General features: G+C 38.8%; 1 protein-coding gene across 4 annotated transcripts; it reads right to left on the bottom strand.

Moving 5' to 3' along the window:
• Positions 1-10,779: 10,779 nt before the first annotated feature.
• Positions 10,780-14,597, bottom strand: LOC104229525 (F-box/LRR-repeat protein At3g03360-like). 4 transcript variants are annotated; one of them, XM_070160764.1, is made up of 3 exons: positions 13,058-14,597; positions 12,520-12,681; positions 10,780-11,136 (listed from the first exon to the last, which is right to left on the bottom strand). In XM_070160764.1, the coding sequence occupies exons 1-3, from the start codon at positions 13,721-13,723 to the stop codon at positions 10,990-10,992; spliced, it is 975 nt and encodes a 324-aa protein (XP_070016865.1). In that variant the 5' UTR covers positions 13,724-14,597; the 3' UTR covers positions 10,780-10,989. The 4 variants fall into 4 exon arrangements, with proteins under 4 accessions (XP_070016865.1, XP_070016866.1, XP_009780480.2 ...); XM_070160765.1 differs by having other exon boundaries at positions 10,780-11,106; positions 13,058-14,593; XM_009782178.2 differs by lacking the exon at positions 10,780-11,136 and adding an exon at positions 11,265-11,971 and having other exon boundaries at positions 13,058-14,591.
• Positions 14,598-16,745: the final 2,148 nt, after the last annotated feature.

Consider the following 16,745-nt stretch of genomic DNA (forward strand, 5'->3'; position numbering starts at 1 on the left):
TTACGTGTTCCCTATACGGGTTCACGTCATTTTGAGTTTCCACCTCGGCATCTTGAATATCAATCTTTACTTCTTCATTCACATTCTCATCAATCACATTTTTAACCACCAAAGGAACTTCATCTTCTTGCAACTCAACTTCATCACTTAAAATATGCTTTTGTTTGGAGGCATTCACATCACCGCCTCGTCCACTCCTTGTAGTTACTGCCATGACATGATTGTTCCTACCCTTCGGGTTTACTACCGTATCACTTGGTAGAGCCCCATTAGGGCGAGTATTCAAGGACTGTGAGATTTGGCCTAACTGAACCTCCAAATTTCTAATTGAGGTATTGTGGGAATACAACTGAGCATCAAAATCCGCATTATTCTTCATCATCTGTTCGAACATCATTTCAATTCTCCCCATATCAATGTTAGAAGAACTAGGACATTAGGATGGAAATGTAGGCAGATTGTTCGGTTGTTGGTACATGGGGGCCTTTGAAAGCCTTGCCCCTGGTTTCCTTGATTGCTATTGTTCCACCCACCTTGATTGTTGTTACCACCCCAGTTGTTGTTGTTACCATTCCAATTACCCTGATTATTCTGATTATTATTTTGATTTCCCCAATTGGAATTTTGGTTGTTGTTTCCCCAATTAGCATTGCCTTGTTGTTGTTGATTGCCCCAATTGCCTTGGGGTCTCCATTATTATTGGTTGGCCCCTTTGGCCTTGATAATTGTTTACGTATTGCACCTCTTCATTCTGCCCATCATAACTATCATCTTGGAAGCCACCACAATCATTGTCAAATTGCTCTGAATTCCCTTGGTTCTGTTGACCCTTTTGTCTTCTTTTGTTGACTAGCATGTTAACACCTTCCATGGCATTCACTTGGCGAGGATTTTAAACTTGTTGCAACTGTGCCTTTGCTAGTTAGTTCATTGTAGTTGTCAACTCAGTTATAGCATGCCCATGATCATGTAACTCCTTGTGCAATTGAGTGACCGTGAGGTCACCCTAGGGCACATTGGCTCTACTCTGCCAAGCAGAAGAAGTGTCAGCCATCTCGTTAAGAATGTTACAAGCCTCATCATAAGTCAGCTTCATGAAGTTGCCCCCAGCAAGTTGGTTCACTATGCATTGGTTTTTTGTGTTAATGCCTCGGTAAAAAGTTTGTTGGATCACCGCCTCAGTCATATTATTGTTGGGGCATTATTTTACTATTATTCTATAGCGCTCCCAAATATCATACAATGGTTCAGTGGGCTCCTACTTGAAAGCCAAGATCTCATCTCTCAATGTTGCCATATGCCTAGGTGAGAAAATATTTTCAACGAACTTGTCTGCCAACTCATCCCAAGTAGTGATGGAGTGGTTGGGAAGTCGTTCAAGCCAATCCATTGCCTTCCCTCTAAGTGAGAATGGTAAAAGTCTCAACCAAAGTGCATCCTCGGACACATGAGTTTGCTTGCTCCCCCAACAGGTATCCACGAACTCCTTACGATGTTTGTAAGCATTTTGATTGGTAGCGCGTGTGAAATACCCATGATGCTCCAGCAATGTCAGCATCATATTGGTAATTTGAAAATTGCCCGCCAGAATCCGGGGCGGGACAATTGCACTTGCATAGCCTTGGTTTGGAAGCACTCGAGGAGCCACTCTTGGAGGTGGCGGGGGAGGGTCTGGAATATTATCATTGGCCTGGCGGCCTCTCCTTTGTCCTTGAGGCACAATAGGGACCTCATCATCAACATTGTCCTCTACCTCCTCCCCCGGCGGAAGATCTCCAAGAGGTGCATTGTTTAAGTTTGCTGCCATTTTGTACCTGAAGTTGTGACACACACAAATTAATAACACGGAAGGAAAGAAGAACAATACACAAAACTATTTAGATAGATATCCAAAACTGTTAGCTCCCCAGCAAAGGCGCCAAAAAGTGATTGAGGCCAACCCTGTACTATTATGAAGTAGCAAAAGAGGTCGAAGCAGCTTTTACCTGAGAAGGTCGGGATCGATTTCCATAGGGAGCTAGATATTGGAGTTGAGTTTTCTATCTAAATTGGTACTGCATATTTGTTCCTAATTGCACTTCTAAACAGTGTTGGTTTTTATTTTACTTCTAATTTTATACTACTACAATGCTAAATTAGGCGAAGTAAAGCTAAGTTTAAACTATTGAGAGTTGTTTAAATAGATAAAAGGCACTAGGGTAGTGACTTTCTCCTAGGTGGTTAATTGACGGATTCTTAAGTCTAAGACTAGATTATCACATTTGGGGAGTATGATATAACCATTGTACGATTCTACTCACTCTATACCTCTCGGTAGTTCGAGTGATTTTGCCCGAATTGACTTTCTCAAGACCAATTGGGTATGCAAATTTGTGCAAGCAATTGAGATTCAAGTCGGGTATTACTATCTCTAGGTTTAGCCCTTTAATTGGGGCTATCAATCTCTTGAATACGCCCCAATTCTTTGTTGGACCAATTTCATGGACTGAGGCTCTCTTTCTCAAGAAGAGCCAAAGTCTACTAGGCATGAACTAGTGTTTGCAACCGCTAATTCAATATTAAAACCCTAAATTAGTCCAAATATCAAACACCCATAGACAATGAAGCATCAAAACACAAGACTCATCAATTACTCACACTAGGGTTGAGCCACAACCCTAGCAAATGGGTCTAGTCATAATTATAGAAGAAAACAAAGAAATAGATGAAGAAAAGATCATAATAATTAAATACTAGATAAAACTTGAAGATTCAATGTTGAAACTAAGCTAAAATTACTTAAAATGGTAAAAGAGAGGAGTTCACGAGTGCAGCTCTGTCCCCAAAATCTATCTCATGACCTAAAAATGGGAAAAGAAACTATTTATACTATGCTAAAAATTCTGGACAAAAATACCCCTGCGGGTCTAGTGCAGACCGTACAAAATCGATTGCGGTCGCACTAAGGCTCTTGGCTTGACTATTCTACTCTCTGAAGTTGGCTATCGCGGACCGCACAAAATACACCGCGGATGTGGTGTCTCCTATTGCGGTCCGCATAAAATGGACAGTGGACCGTATTGGCTAGGTTCCTCCAAAATGTCACCTCTCTGAACATGAGCTCTGCGGACCGCACGAAATCGAGTGCGGCCGTAATGATATCAATGCAGTCCGCACAAAATCCTTTGTGGCTGCATTGCCTGTCTGATTGAGAAGCATACTCTTTGATCTTCATCTTTGCGGACCGCACAAAATGGTGTGTAGCCGCACTGGCCTGTTTGACTAAGCTTGGTCTTGATACTTGTGCAAGTTTCACTCCTTTTTGAGCTGGTTTTTGACACCTTGTCTCCTTGTTGATTAAACCTGCAATCAAGTAAAACAGTGAGCCTTTGGGACTATTTTGTACATATTTCTAATCAAAACTTAAGCAAGAAGGAGTGTAAAATGAATCATAATCCCTAGTTATCAGTCTACGTTATTTTTCAACAACTGGCAGAATTTACCTGGTTCTTGGAGATTGTGGCCGATGAAAGTTTTCTTGATGTGGTCGTTATCATCGAGTTGGACGGGGTTGAGATCCTCTATGGTTGACCCTGCGGCTTCTTCGATTTCAGGGTCTCTGATGACGTCTTTACTTCATCACCATCTGACCCCGACTTCATTAATTGCTATGCCTCCTCGTCTTTGCCTTTCAGTTGTTGGGTGTATGTGTAGTCTTGGGCGATGCAGTAGCATTCTCGGGCAGTGCGTTTCTCTCCTCGGATGCTGAATACTCCCTAGGGGGTGGGAAACTTGATGACTTGATATAAGCTGGAGAGGACGACTTTTATGGCGTGTATCCAAGGTCGACCTATGATGGAATTGTATGTCGTATCCTGGTCCATGATGTGGAGTGTGGTCTCCAAAGTGACGTCGCCAACTAGGATAGGCAATGTGATTTCTCCAGACGTCCGCTCAACTGCATTGTTAAAACCCGTTAGTGTGATGCAGTGTGCCACTATCCTGTCTTCGAGCTTTATTTGGGTGAGAACTCGAGGGTGGATGATGCACGCGCCACTCCCGTCATCGAATATAATACATTTTACATCAGTATCCAAGATACGTAAAGTAATGACAATAGCATCGTAGTGAGGAAAAATCAAACCTTGGGTATCCAACTTATCGAAGATGATACTTTCTTCGAGTTCGTCATACCGTTCATGAGTGATTGACCGTTTGAGTTTGTGGGTGGTGGTGAATTTCACAATGTTGATTGACGCGTCATCGCCCCCTCTGATGATCATTTGAATGGTTCAAACTAGGGAAGGTGGCTTGGGCGGTCCCTGGTGCTGTTCACGTCCTCGGGCGAAGTTGGCTCTTCCCTGATCGCTCATCAGCTCTTTCAAGTGCCCTTGGTAAAGCATGTTCACGATCTCTTGTCTTAGGGCGATACAGTCCCCGGTTTTGTGACCCCGCTCCTGGTGGAACTCACAGAGGGAATTTGACTTTCTAGTGCTCGGGTCGGATCTCATCTTGTACAGCCACTTCACTTTTGGGCCGAGTTTCTCCAGTGCGTAAACTATTTCTGATGGGGAAACACAAAAATTGTGAGCAGATAATAAGGGGGCATATTATTCTCACTTTGGTGAGTTCCTGTTCGTGGCCTGGATGGGCCTTTGTCATGGCGAGAGGGTGGCATGAGGGTGCCTCTGATGTACATCAGCCCGTGGTCCTGCCGGATCTCTTCTGTTGTCATTTCTCCAGTCCTTTTTGGACTCGGCTTGTACAAAAGTTAACCGTTGTGTTGGACTATTCAGGTCATCTTCGTCGGCTCGCACTTCGGCGCAATAGGCATTGTGTATTTCATCCCAAGTGGTCGGGGAATACTTCATGAGGCGGCTTAGCAGCTTTCTGGTCGCCCTCGAACCACTTCTGTTCAGCCCGTTTTGAAAGGCTGCCACGACCATTCCTTCTGATACGTTTAGTAGGGTCATTCTTACTCGGTCAAATCGAGCAAGGAAGTCCCTTTGTCCCTCTCCAGGTGATTGTTTGATGGCAACTATGTCATTTACCCTTGCCTCCTCCTTTTTTGCTCCGGCATGGGCTGTAACGAACTTGTCGGCCATTTCTTCTAATGTTTCAATTGAGCGTGCGGACAGCTGTGAATACCAAGTCAACCCGCCCCCGGTGAGGGTTTCGCCAAACTTCTTTAGTAAGATTGAGGATATCTGCTCTTTGGCAAGGTCGTCGCCTTTTATTACGGTGACGTAGTGGGTCACATGATCTTCAAGGTCCGTTGTGCTGTTGTATATTTTCAGGTACGACGACATTTTAAAGGTTTTGGGTATTGCGTGTGGTGCAGCTTCGTCATTGTTTGGCTGCTCAATAAACCGACTGGCGTCCCTTTTTGGTAGGAGTTTTGGGGCACCCAGTATTTTGTCTGCCCTTTCTTGATACTCTTTTATTTGGTCGCGAAGCAGTTTGTTCTCGTTCTTCATCTCCTCCATTTTCCTCAGAATGGCCGTGAGGGTGTCGTTACCTGCATCACTAACATTGTGAGTAATACCTGTTACTGGGGGGCATGTTGCTCGTCAGCTGCTGATGCAACGAAAACCCTTGCCTCCTCTCGGTTCGGCCTTTGAGCGGGCTCGATGAGGAAGCTGGTTAGCATGTTTGTCAACCACGCCTCGAGCAGCTTTTTTACTGCCGGTGGTGCCTTTTCTATTGTGGATGAAGAGGCCCCTTTACCGTGCAAGGTCGTGATGCTACCATGAGGAAGGGCGAGCTGTTTCGCCTAGGAGAGGTGTTTGGTGTTATATCCTCGCCCTCTGTTTCATTTACTTCATTGATGGTGTGGAGGAGGTTGGTGGTGAGGTCAGCTATCGCTTTCCTCTTTTCCTCTTTGTTGCCTGCCATGTTAGATTTGCGCACACAAGGAAATATAGGGTTTTTGCATTGTTTTTTTTAGATCTAGAAAAAACTAAAAAATTCCACAGATGAGAAAATCTCCACAGGCGCCGGCAAATTGTTTGACCAAAAAGTGTGAAACCATATGTTAAACTAATTAAATAAGAAGATAATAGATAAATCCTAGTTAAATATAATAAATTCCAAATCTGGAACGTGCTTGTACAAATAAAGTGGGATTGCATTAAAACCAATTTAATACAAAGGGTATTAAATGATGTTGTTATGAGTGAGTAGGGGATAATGATAAGCAATAAATCCATTAAATGACACTAAATGTAAATGGAGATAATGATTCACTCAATATTGAATGAGGTGGGTGATTCCTCTTTCTGACAATGATGTAAGACAAATGGATATGAGAATATAAGGAACTTTCTCGCGCATCTGATGCGAGAATGTGCGAGAAATGTGGGATAAACAGCAAATAGAATCTCTATGGAAAGGCAATATTTGTATTTTACTAGAGAGTCAACTTTCATAAGAGTTCTTATCATATTAACCTAAAATATCTTATTGCACAACTAGCTGTTATTACTGGCCTGGGCACCCGACCTCAGCCCAGATTAATCAGCTCGCCAGTAGATTCCTTCAATCTTGTGTACGACCTCGGCCTAATCGCCCTCTTAGTAATCTATCCTTGTGCCAGATTTCCTTGGTTTGATTTTGACCCATACATTAAATTCAATACAACATGTTCCACTTTGTTTTCTATAGCATTAAAAAGCCATTGTTCAATACGCGAGCTGTAACTAGGCATGCGCCATAATTCGAGATGGAATTTTCTGATTTTGGAACAAGTACGTTGAGAAAATGCATACTCTGCGAAGCATATGAATTTTATTTTTTCTGGTATCTTTCAACTTTCACAAACTAGAGTGAGATTATCAACACAAGTCCAAAGTTGCTGCCACCGTTTTGAGACAAGACATGTTCGGAAAGCTTCCTTCGTCGTCGGCAAAAGAGAGAGAATTCGAACGAGTAGTGACTCCGGCAACTGGCTCATTCGTTCAAGGGTTCCGTCGTCACCGGTGACCGTCTCCATTAGCACTGTGGAACTCCTAGAGGTCCTCACTGATCTGCAATTTTTGTTTAAGAAACGAGCGTTTAAGATGATTTAAAGAAGATAAATATGAGTCATTGATTTGAGGTGGCTGAGATGACATGATCTCATACGGCTACGATTAGGATAATAAACGGTCCAGATTTGATCAACTGCACCTAGAAATTTTGAACATGGTACTTCCTTAAATAAACGCAGTTTGGGTGGGATGTTTATAATTGCAAGGCTAAAGAACATCTCCATATTGGATGAGCCAGGATTTAACAAAAAACCCTCTAGTAATCGAGATATTATGATTCATTAAAAAGTTTATTAATGAGATAAGTAGAATCCTTGTATAAAATCATTGTAAAAGTCCCGAGTAATAGGTGTAGAACATTCCTCCTTTTCCATTCACTAGTTTAATTTAGTATTCATAGTTTTATATTTATTTTGAAATGGGTACGTCTAGTTTTGCAAATTTTCTGAGGTGCAAGCGACGTGTAAAAATTTATTTGCACCTAGTATTTATATTACATCAATTTTTAATTTAAAAAATTCAATTCATTATTTTAGTTAGGGTTATGCCGGTTTGGTTCGACTTTTTTTATTTACCAAATCAACTATGTCAGTTTTTAATTCTATAAATAAAACCAAACCAATAAAAATTGACTTTTTTGTCTCGATTTTTCTTGATTATTTCCATTTGGTTCCATTTTTTTCGATATGGCCTCCATAACACAACGTATAACTAACTTCGAAATATTTCTAAGTCTTGGTAAGATACAACAATTATATGGTCCTTCCCAAGAAAATAATACAAATATTTTCTCAATCCCAGCAAGATACAACAGTTATATGATTCTCAAGAATATAATACACAAATGTGAGATGAGTCATAATGATATCATTATGCTAAAATGTAGTATCACCAACAATAAAGATAGTGAAAACACATAAATAAGTATTCTTAATAAAAGATAATGAAAACGAACATAGTTTGATTCGAGCTTTATTTGAGGTAAAAATGGCATGGGGTAGCCACTATTTAAGGTAGTATTTATTTTTTATCCAACAATTTTAATGTTGAGCAAAAATAGCCACTGCTCTATTAAAATTAATATGAAAAGACATTTTTACCCTTTCTTCCATTGCTTTTCTTCCCAATCCCTCGCTTCTCTGTCTCAAATCCTATAACAGTTAATCAGTTGACACAAATATAAGTGAATCAGAACTTTCTTTGCTCCCCAGCTGAACAGTTTAATGTTGGGATCATGCAATCTGCAGAATCTCATCTTCCTCAAGAACCAATCCAGATTGTCTATGCTAGATCTCTCAAACAACAAACTTACTGGTGAAATACTAAACTGGTTCGTCAGTAAAAAGTCCACATTTATTTGCTTGTTGAAGACATCTTGCATTCAAAATCTAAGCATGTTTTTACATGAACTATGGTCTCTGCTGTAAACTTATGCTTTTGGCAGCAATTAAGGATCAACATGTAATAGTTCAGGACTACCTATCCTTAATTTCTATGCTTGTAACTCTAAATTAAGGATTATCTGTCCTTAATTTCTGTGCTTGTCACTCTAAGTTAAGGACACTTGGTCCTGAACTTAGAGTTACAAGTTCAAAAGTTAAGGACACTTGGTCCTGAACTTAGACTAACAAGCTCAAGAGTTAAGGACAATAGGTCTTGAACTTACAGTTACAAGTTCAAAAGTTAAGGACAATAGGTCCTGAAGTCCTGAACTTAGACTAACAAGCTCAAAAGTTAAAGACACTTGGTCCTGAACTTATAGTTACAAGTTCAAAAGTTAAGGACACTTGGTCCTAAACTTAGACTAACACTCAAAAGTTAAGGACAATAGATCCTGAACTTAGACTTACAAGTTCAAAAGTTAAGGACAAGTAGTCCTTAACTTAGAGTTACAAGCACAGAAATTAAAGACGTGGTCCTGAACTTCGAGTTCCAAGTTCAAAAGTTAAGGACATGTAGTCCTGAAGTCCTGAACTTAGAATTACAAGTTCAAAAGTTAAGGACATGTAGTCCTGAAGGTAAGTTCAAAAGTTAAGGACATGAGCAGAAGGGTATTTTCGTCCGAGCAGTTAAAGTTTATTAAAGCAGTGGCTAAAAACTAAAGACATTTTAAACAGTGACTTAAAAGTAAATACATGTGTTATTAGTGGCTAACCGTGCACTTCCCCCTTATTTGAGTTACTAGACATCTATCTATAATTTTATGACAAACTTTATGGGCTTTCAAAATTGTAAGTCCAAACCTAAAAATAATATGTTAAAAGGCATAAATTATGAATAGGTTTAAGATTACATTATAATAATACTTTTAAGCAAAAAATATTTTAAATTTTAGTATACTATAATGAGGTTCGAGTTGGTTTTGATTTGATTTTTTAAAATCCAAACCAAATCAATTATGATTGATTTTTTTCGTACTAATCCAAATCAAACCAAATTACTATGTGGCTTTTTGGTTTGACTCAATTTGTCAGTTGGATGCAGTTTAACGGTTTTCTTCGAACATCCTAGATTTAGTGTATGGAATGTATGTACGTTTCAACCATGGTGCATGCGATCTTCTATTGGTCTAGGTCTGTATTTGTAAAGCAGCATGCTTTTTTGTAATTATCTTTAGATTTCAAAGATCAGTAAGGACTTTTATCTCTAAATACTACACTTTGTGCTTTATGTGTTATATAACCTTAAACAAACTTTTGACATTCCTAGCTAAACATATCATATTGCTCTGTATTATATATCCACCCATGTTGTCACAATGCCTTTGAATACAATTGATGTGAGATATAACTTCATTCGTAAGCTTTTTAGGCATTAAATGTGAATTTATTATAAAGTCCGAGTTCCAACAGAACATAAATGATTTTAGAACCTTAACATTGAAAGTCACATTATAAAATATCGATGCCGATTATACAAAAATTTGGTACGACACTGTCTAAACTTAATATTTGAAGAGCTTGGTGAAGGTTTGAAATTGCAGGAGGTGAATAAGGAGAATGGATCTATTTGAAAAATTCACTGCCAGTTACTTGGTTTAATCCATGAGAAGCTGGCATTTTCCATTCAAAAAGGAGGAAAAAAGAAAGGGGAAACAGAGCAACTCTTGCCCGATTTCTATGATGTTGAAGACTTAAAATATGAGCAAATGGCTATAGTTCATCAGACACTTACTGAACATATTCCACTGCACTATCTTAGTGCTATATTCTAGTAGTAATATATTACCATTCTCAAAAAAAAAAAAAAAATTATAATTTAAGACAGAAGGTAGAAGTACCTGACAGCAAGAAAAATTTCAGCACCATAAAATGAATGAGCAAAAACAGTTGAAACTAGAGAACGGGTGAATACGCCAGCTATCTTAATGTAGTGGTAGTTACATCAAACCGAAGAGATTAAGCACAGACAAAAAGAAGTAAAGAAAAGTATAATCCACCAAATATTATACCGAGCTTCATAAATTCAAAATTCTCCTTTATACGTAATAGATCTTCCAGATGGTTTAATTCAAAATCCACCATAACAGACCTTCCATGACCATAACAACTGCAAACTTAGTCAACAAAGACATAAATGTTTGAATATCAATGCTGAATAAGATGAAAATGCACAGACACAGTAGGGCACAGAAAGATAAAGCAGGGAAAAAATGAGGAGAATAAGGAAATGATGAGGATGAGGATGGAAATTATGAAATTGAGCATCAGAAAATTCAATTGAAAGTGAAAGGATAACACTTCAGGGGGAAAACAGGCCAAGAGAGACAATATTGTTGATTACTTGGAGAAAGTTGATTATGCGGAAAAATCACATATGTTAATCTAGCAAGAAGGTTAATCTCCAAGCGGGAGGATCCAGTACAAGCAGAGTATGCATTTGAAAAGTAGAAAAATCTAGGCGGAGGCCTCATAAAGTAACCTCCTATAACTAACAGAATATAGAAGAATCTCAAAGGTCTAACTAGGAACATTTGCAATGATTAACTCGTATGGAACATGGGAGGTAAAAGGCGCAATGTGAAACTCTTCTGCTTGGCATTTATCAAGAAAGTTGTGTTCCACAAGCTTCTACAACCCCTGATCCAACTCAACTCTGCCTGATGAATGAAGATTTCAAGAAGATCAAACTGAAAGATCTAGTTAAACACTCTTATTATGATTTTAACCTCAAGTAAAAGCAGTAAACATTGTAAATCACAATGGCTATGGATTATTCGGGGTAAACAGATAGTACTTTCCTTCAAGAAAATGCCCAAACAAGGAACCATCTCCAATCATATAACTTTAATTATCATAGTATCAGAAAGATATTAGACAAAGGTTGGAAAACACAACATTTCATGAGCCTAATTATCAGAAAGATGGTTTTTTGGATCTGCACATCTTGACAGGTTCACCAAAAGATGCAAGAAAGTTTCACACAACGTCTAGATGCAACAAACAGACGCTTCATGAGACACCAAGCATATATAACACCTGGCATGCCATAAGGGTAAGATCACAAAAATAGACAAGTTAAAAATCCATAGTTTCATTGGTAGTAAATCAAAGGATAAATTATAAAGCGCCATTTCTGGTGAGCCGCGAAAATAGCCACTTGCATTCTACTCATTTTGAATCTGACTCATGGAAAATCATCATAAAATTGGTGGAGGGCCTTGGGCAACCTAACAAATTGGCAGCCAATTGTAATGAATATGGGGAAACACAATTTTGGAAACATTTCCGGCATTTTCTTCTCTTCGCTATGATAACGAACTTCTCCAAAACTATTGCTTTCTTTAGCAGAAACTCTGAAAGTTCGAAAAGCCTATCATGGGGTTCATGACACATCCCAGTGGAGTAGACAAGCTTAACACTCTTGACATTGGGAAATGCAAAGTTTGAAATCCAACTCTCCAAATCATTATCATCTCCTTTGCGCAAACAACTTGATTCATAGCGGTAGCAGAAACAAGGATTCTGGATAGTGACAATATTATCTGGATCAAATAGGGCTCCAACACTTAAATGAAACTTATATTGCACAAAAGTGACAAAACAAAAAGCTTCATGGTAAAAGTGTCTCATACAGAGCGAATTTCAAAACCCCTGAATATGGTTCTCAACAAATAATTATGATAGCATATTCCTATCTAGAAGACTCGTGGAGAAGGTAAACCAAGCAAAGAATGAAAGAGGTTGAGTTTGTCAGCTATTGGTTTCCTTTCAAAGCATCATTTTATCATGGAGAAAATAAAAAGTCTTGACCACATCATATGAAACTTTTCCGGAAAGTAAATATTCGACCTTTCTGCAACTCAACGCAGGAATAGAACTCAATTGCCAAGATGGAGAAAAAACTTGAAATCAATATATGCACATCAATGTGAAACTTTATAGTAACAAAATATTCTATTGATAACTAAAGATGCATTTGCATTCTCCTCTTGAAAATTTTCAGTATAGGGAGTGTTAAAACGTCAAAGATGAATAGATGTCCAAGAAGAGCAAAAGATGTAGGAACTTACGCCAGATTCCATGTCTATGTTGAGTGTCTCCATGTGAGGCGAGGCCTGCAAAAGGCTAGCTACTCCATATAAATTATACTTTGTTATGTGCAACTTTAGCGTGAGACATTTGCATTTCAATTCTGGAAGCAGCACTTCGTCGAGCTGCGGCATGAAAAGGACCTGGTGCAGTAATCCCAGTGAAACTAGTAAAGAACGGAGAAAGAGAAAACAATGAAAAGAAAAGGCCATTCACATCAGATAGATAGTTCTATGACAAAGGTCAATACCTAAATACTTTAAGCGACAGCGTTGTACAAAATGATACTACCCAAGCTTATCTTTTGCCGGTATAAGAAAAGAAATATCTGACTTCAAAATTAAAAGAAGAATTGCAAAAATAAAAAAGATAAACAGAGGATTTATTTTTCAAATATTCTTTTTTGCAGAAGTTTTTGGTGTGAACGGAAGTTGTCAATTAGTAAATTATATTGCATTCTGCAACTGTTTGCTAACAATAAAACGGAGCAACTAAAGTAATTTTGAGTCAATAACAAACCTCTGCAAACCAAGTCGCAATTGTTAGCTCCATTACATGACTCACTTTTTGAAGATAATCTTGGATGAGGGTCCAAAAAACTTGATGATGATCATGACAACTGTCATCCTCAACATATACAAAAGTACTATCGAGCTGACTCACACATGCAATAAAAAAATTAAGGGGAGCACTGACCAAGGAAGATACATTTACTAGCCTACATTTAATATCATGGATACCTCCTATAATCTCCAACTGCTGAAGATAAGGTGCAATAATTTCAAATGAACGCTCACCTCCTTCATTCATCGGCAAAACTCCTTCCAACTTTAATCTCTTTAAATTTGAATTGTTAATTTCCAAATGACGAAAACTATAGCAAGAAGTCAGCTCCATAGTCTCCAAAGCAGGACAACCTGATAGTAATTTCACACTAGTTTCATCGTCTAAGACCACCGTGTCAAACTTCAGTGTCTTGAGAGATTTCCACGATATAACTGCTCCTTTCTCAAATGCACAGTTAGACAAATCAAACGTTATCAATGAGGAGCAAGTGTAGAACAGTTGAGGCAATGTGTACATGTCACGAAAAACTGAGTGCAATACAACATGTTCCACTTTGTTTTCTAGAATAAAACTAAGCCATTTTCTGATATGCAAGTCCTTACTAGGCAGGTCCAACATTCTGAGATGGAATTTTCTGATTTTCGAAGAGGCACGTTGAGAAAATACATAGTTTACAAAGGATACAAAGTTTTCATTTTCACTATACAAAGATCTTGAAAGAAAAGTGAGGTTATCAATAGAAGTCCAGAGATACTGCCACCGTTTAGAGACAAGACACGTTCTGCAAGCATCCTGCGTCGTCGGCAAGAGAGAGAGAGAATTCGAACGAGGAGTGAGTCCGGCAAATCGCTGATTCGGTCTAGGGTTCCGTCATCTCCGGTGACTGCCTCCATTACTTTCTGCTTCTTCATCACTCCTAGGGTTTTTCACTAGTTCCTCCCTGATCTTTACTCCGGTTCTGGAACTGAGGAGAAATATGCGCCGTCATCTTTTGGTACGGTGGAAATGTATTTAACGAAAATTGAAAACTATTTTCCCAGAAAATATGTAGTGTTTTTCTTGCTTATCTTTTGGTATTTGGTAATGAAGCCACCTCTTAATTTTTCTGCCCAAAAGACACCTCTTAAAAATTCCGGCATAGTTTCATATCAGTTACAATTCATTTCATCCTTCTGTCTTCCCATATTCCGATAATGAAACGGTTTCAACAATTTTAAAAATAATGGTGGGCAATTAAAATTATAACACATGATACATCCACACTCTTCCTCTTCTCAACCTATCCATCACCTAGCATAGAAGAATTTACTTGAGCATAAAATTGATGGGATATGCGACAATACCAGCAAAAGCTTCAAGAAGGTCTTATATTATTTTTTCCTGAACTGCAAAATGTATAAGGTTCTTTTCTGTTTTTGTCTCATTCACTTTGACAAATGATGATTTTATATGATTTGCTATAATATTACTTTTAAGTCATGAATGAAGTGCCACGGCCTGGTTTCTGATCGAGTCGTAACCGATACCTGGTGCCTTAATTTGACCTAACAGACTATCTTAGCTATTCTATTCTATTTCTATTTCTATTTCTATTATGGAATGCATCTCGACTGGGGCTGTGCATTAATTGGGTTAACCTGAAAATCCGACAGATCTGTATTATCCGGATTGGTTTGGATTGGATTTCAGATCTTTAATTTAATTATTTTACATATCGGATCGGATACGATTTGGCTCAATTTACATCCAAAGCGATCCGAACCCGAAATTTATATTTTACATATAAAAGTGAGGGGTGCTCTTTTGAAAATTCTAAGGTTTCTTTGTTATTTCTCTTGCTTTTTTGCCTTTTCTTTCATTTCAATATTAAAAATAAAAGATATGGAAATGAATGAGTTTTGCTACTATAAATGGTAGGAGATAGCATATTAAAATTATTTATTTTAGCATCTTAATAAGGCGTACAATCTGAACCGAAATCTGAAATATTTATCTGATCCAAATATCAAAATCTGATCTGATCTGATCCGAGTTTAATCTGGTTCGGATTCGGATTACAATTTACAAAATTCGAAATCCAAAATGTGTCAAATTCGATCTGATCCGATCCATGAACAGGCGTGATCTCAACAAAATTCAAGATCACATAAAGAAATCATTTTTTGAAACATTAAACGAAATAATATTTTAAAAATTAGTTTTTTTATCTTAAATGCGTTAACAAAACATAAAACAAATGTTAAAGTGGACATCTGTTAGCCCCTCGGCTTGATTGATCGAACATGGCATGGCCGTGGCGAGGGATTTACATGATGAACCTCGGCACTGCCCATGATGATTGCGGCATCATGTTGACAAAGTTGTCCGACATGAGCAGGTGTTGATGGGCACGGACTGTGACACGACGGCATGTGGCTAAGGTGTGAAGACATGAAAAGACCATGGCATTGGCGTGACCATGGCAAGGCAAAGACAACGGGCAGCAAGCTTAGCAAAGACTAAAAAACCTAAAGCTGGGCGTGGCAAGGCGGATGGGCGCGGACAAGGCAGTGTCATGGGCGAGCTAGACAAGCGGTACTGGCAAGGCATGCGTGCAAAGGCATGCTACACGAAGCCTTGGCTCGAAGACATGGCAGAATTGGCCTTTGGCGCCAAAATTTGAAGGTTGCGCCCATGTGCCATGCACATACTGGGCAGTTCCTGTTTTTCGGCAATGTGGCTAAGTGGGGTTGTGGGAGTTATCTTGTTTGAATGTTTGAAATTTGAATTCCTTGTTAGTTGGGGATGTCAACTGCTAGGTTTAGATAAGGCTAAGGCCAAAAACGTTTTTCTATATATGTGGGACATGCAGACTTGTTAAGGCAGAAAGTGTTGGCTGCCTTAACTCCTTTTTGTAAGGCTGTGATTTTTGTGTTGTGGCACGAGTTAAATACAAAGTAGGGAAGTGATTCATGTATATTCTTTGCCTTGTCTCATTCTATTTGCTATCATAATTTAAGTGTGTCACGACCCGGATTTTCCACCATCGGGAGTCGTAATGGCGCCTACTAGTGAAAGCTAGGCAAGCCAACTATTTGAACAATTTACCTTTTTCCCATTTTTAATCCTTTAACAATTATGAACTAACAGTTTATAAACAGCGAAATTTAAACAAGAAAAAGAAACAAATAAAACCATTTAAATATTTCCAATACAATTTCTTAAACAAGGACTACCCAAAAGTGGTGTCACATCTTCACAGACGGTCTAGGAATAATACAAACAAGGTCCGAAAAATAAATACAACATTGTTTCTGAAATATGTAAATGAAAAAGGATGAAAGGATAGAGAGAGACGTCAGGGCCCGCGGACGCCTGCAGGACTACCTTGGATCTCCGAAAGGACTGAAAGCAGCAACCCAAAGCTATGGTTCGTATGTTCCAGTCCCGGAATCTGCACACAATGCAGAGTGTAGTATCAGCACAACCAATCCCGTATGCTAGTAAGTGTCTGTCCTAACCTAGGCGAAGTAGTGACGAGGCTAGGACGAGACTATCAAAATAAACCTGTGCAGTTAAATCATATACGATGGAAAGTAAAAGCAGGAAAGTATAGTTAAGGATGGGAGGGGGAAACATGTTGTGGGGAAACATCAAATGA

This window comes from Nicotiana sylvestris, chromosome 10 (genome assembly GCF_000393655.2).
Source record: "Nicotiana sylvestris chromosome 10, ASM39365v2, whole genome shotgun sequence".
Lineage (NCBI taxonomy): Eukaryota > Viridiplantae > Streptophyta > Magnoliopsida > Solanales > Solanaceae > Nicotiana > Nicotiana sylvestris.

Excerpts from the sequence above, each read along its gene's own strand:
- LOC104229525 (XM_009782178.2), bottom strand. The coding sequence starts at position 13,723 with ATGTTGGACCTGCCTAGTAAGGACTTGCATATCAGAAAATGGCTTAGT. Across the intron at positions 12,682-13,057 it reads TTGCGACTTGGTTTGCAGAG|GTCCTTTTCATGCCGCAGCT; the intron begins GTTTGTTATTGA and ends TTACTGCACCAG. Across the intron at positions 11,972-12,519 it reads ACATAGACATGGAATCTGGC|AATCCTTGTTTCTGCTACCG; the intron begins GTAAGTTCCTAC and ends GTCACTATCCAG.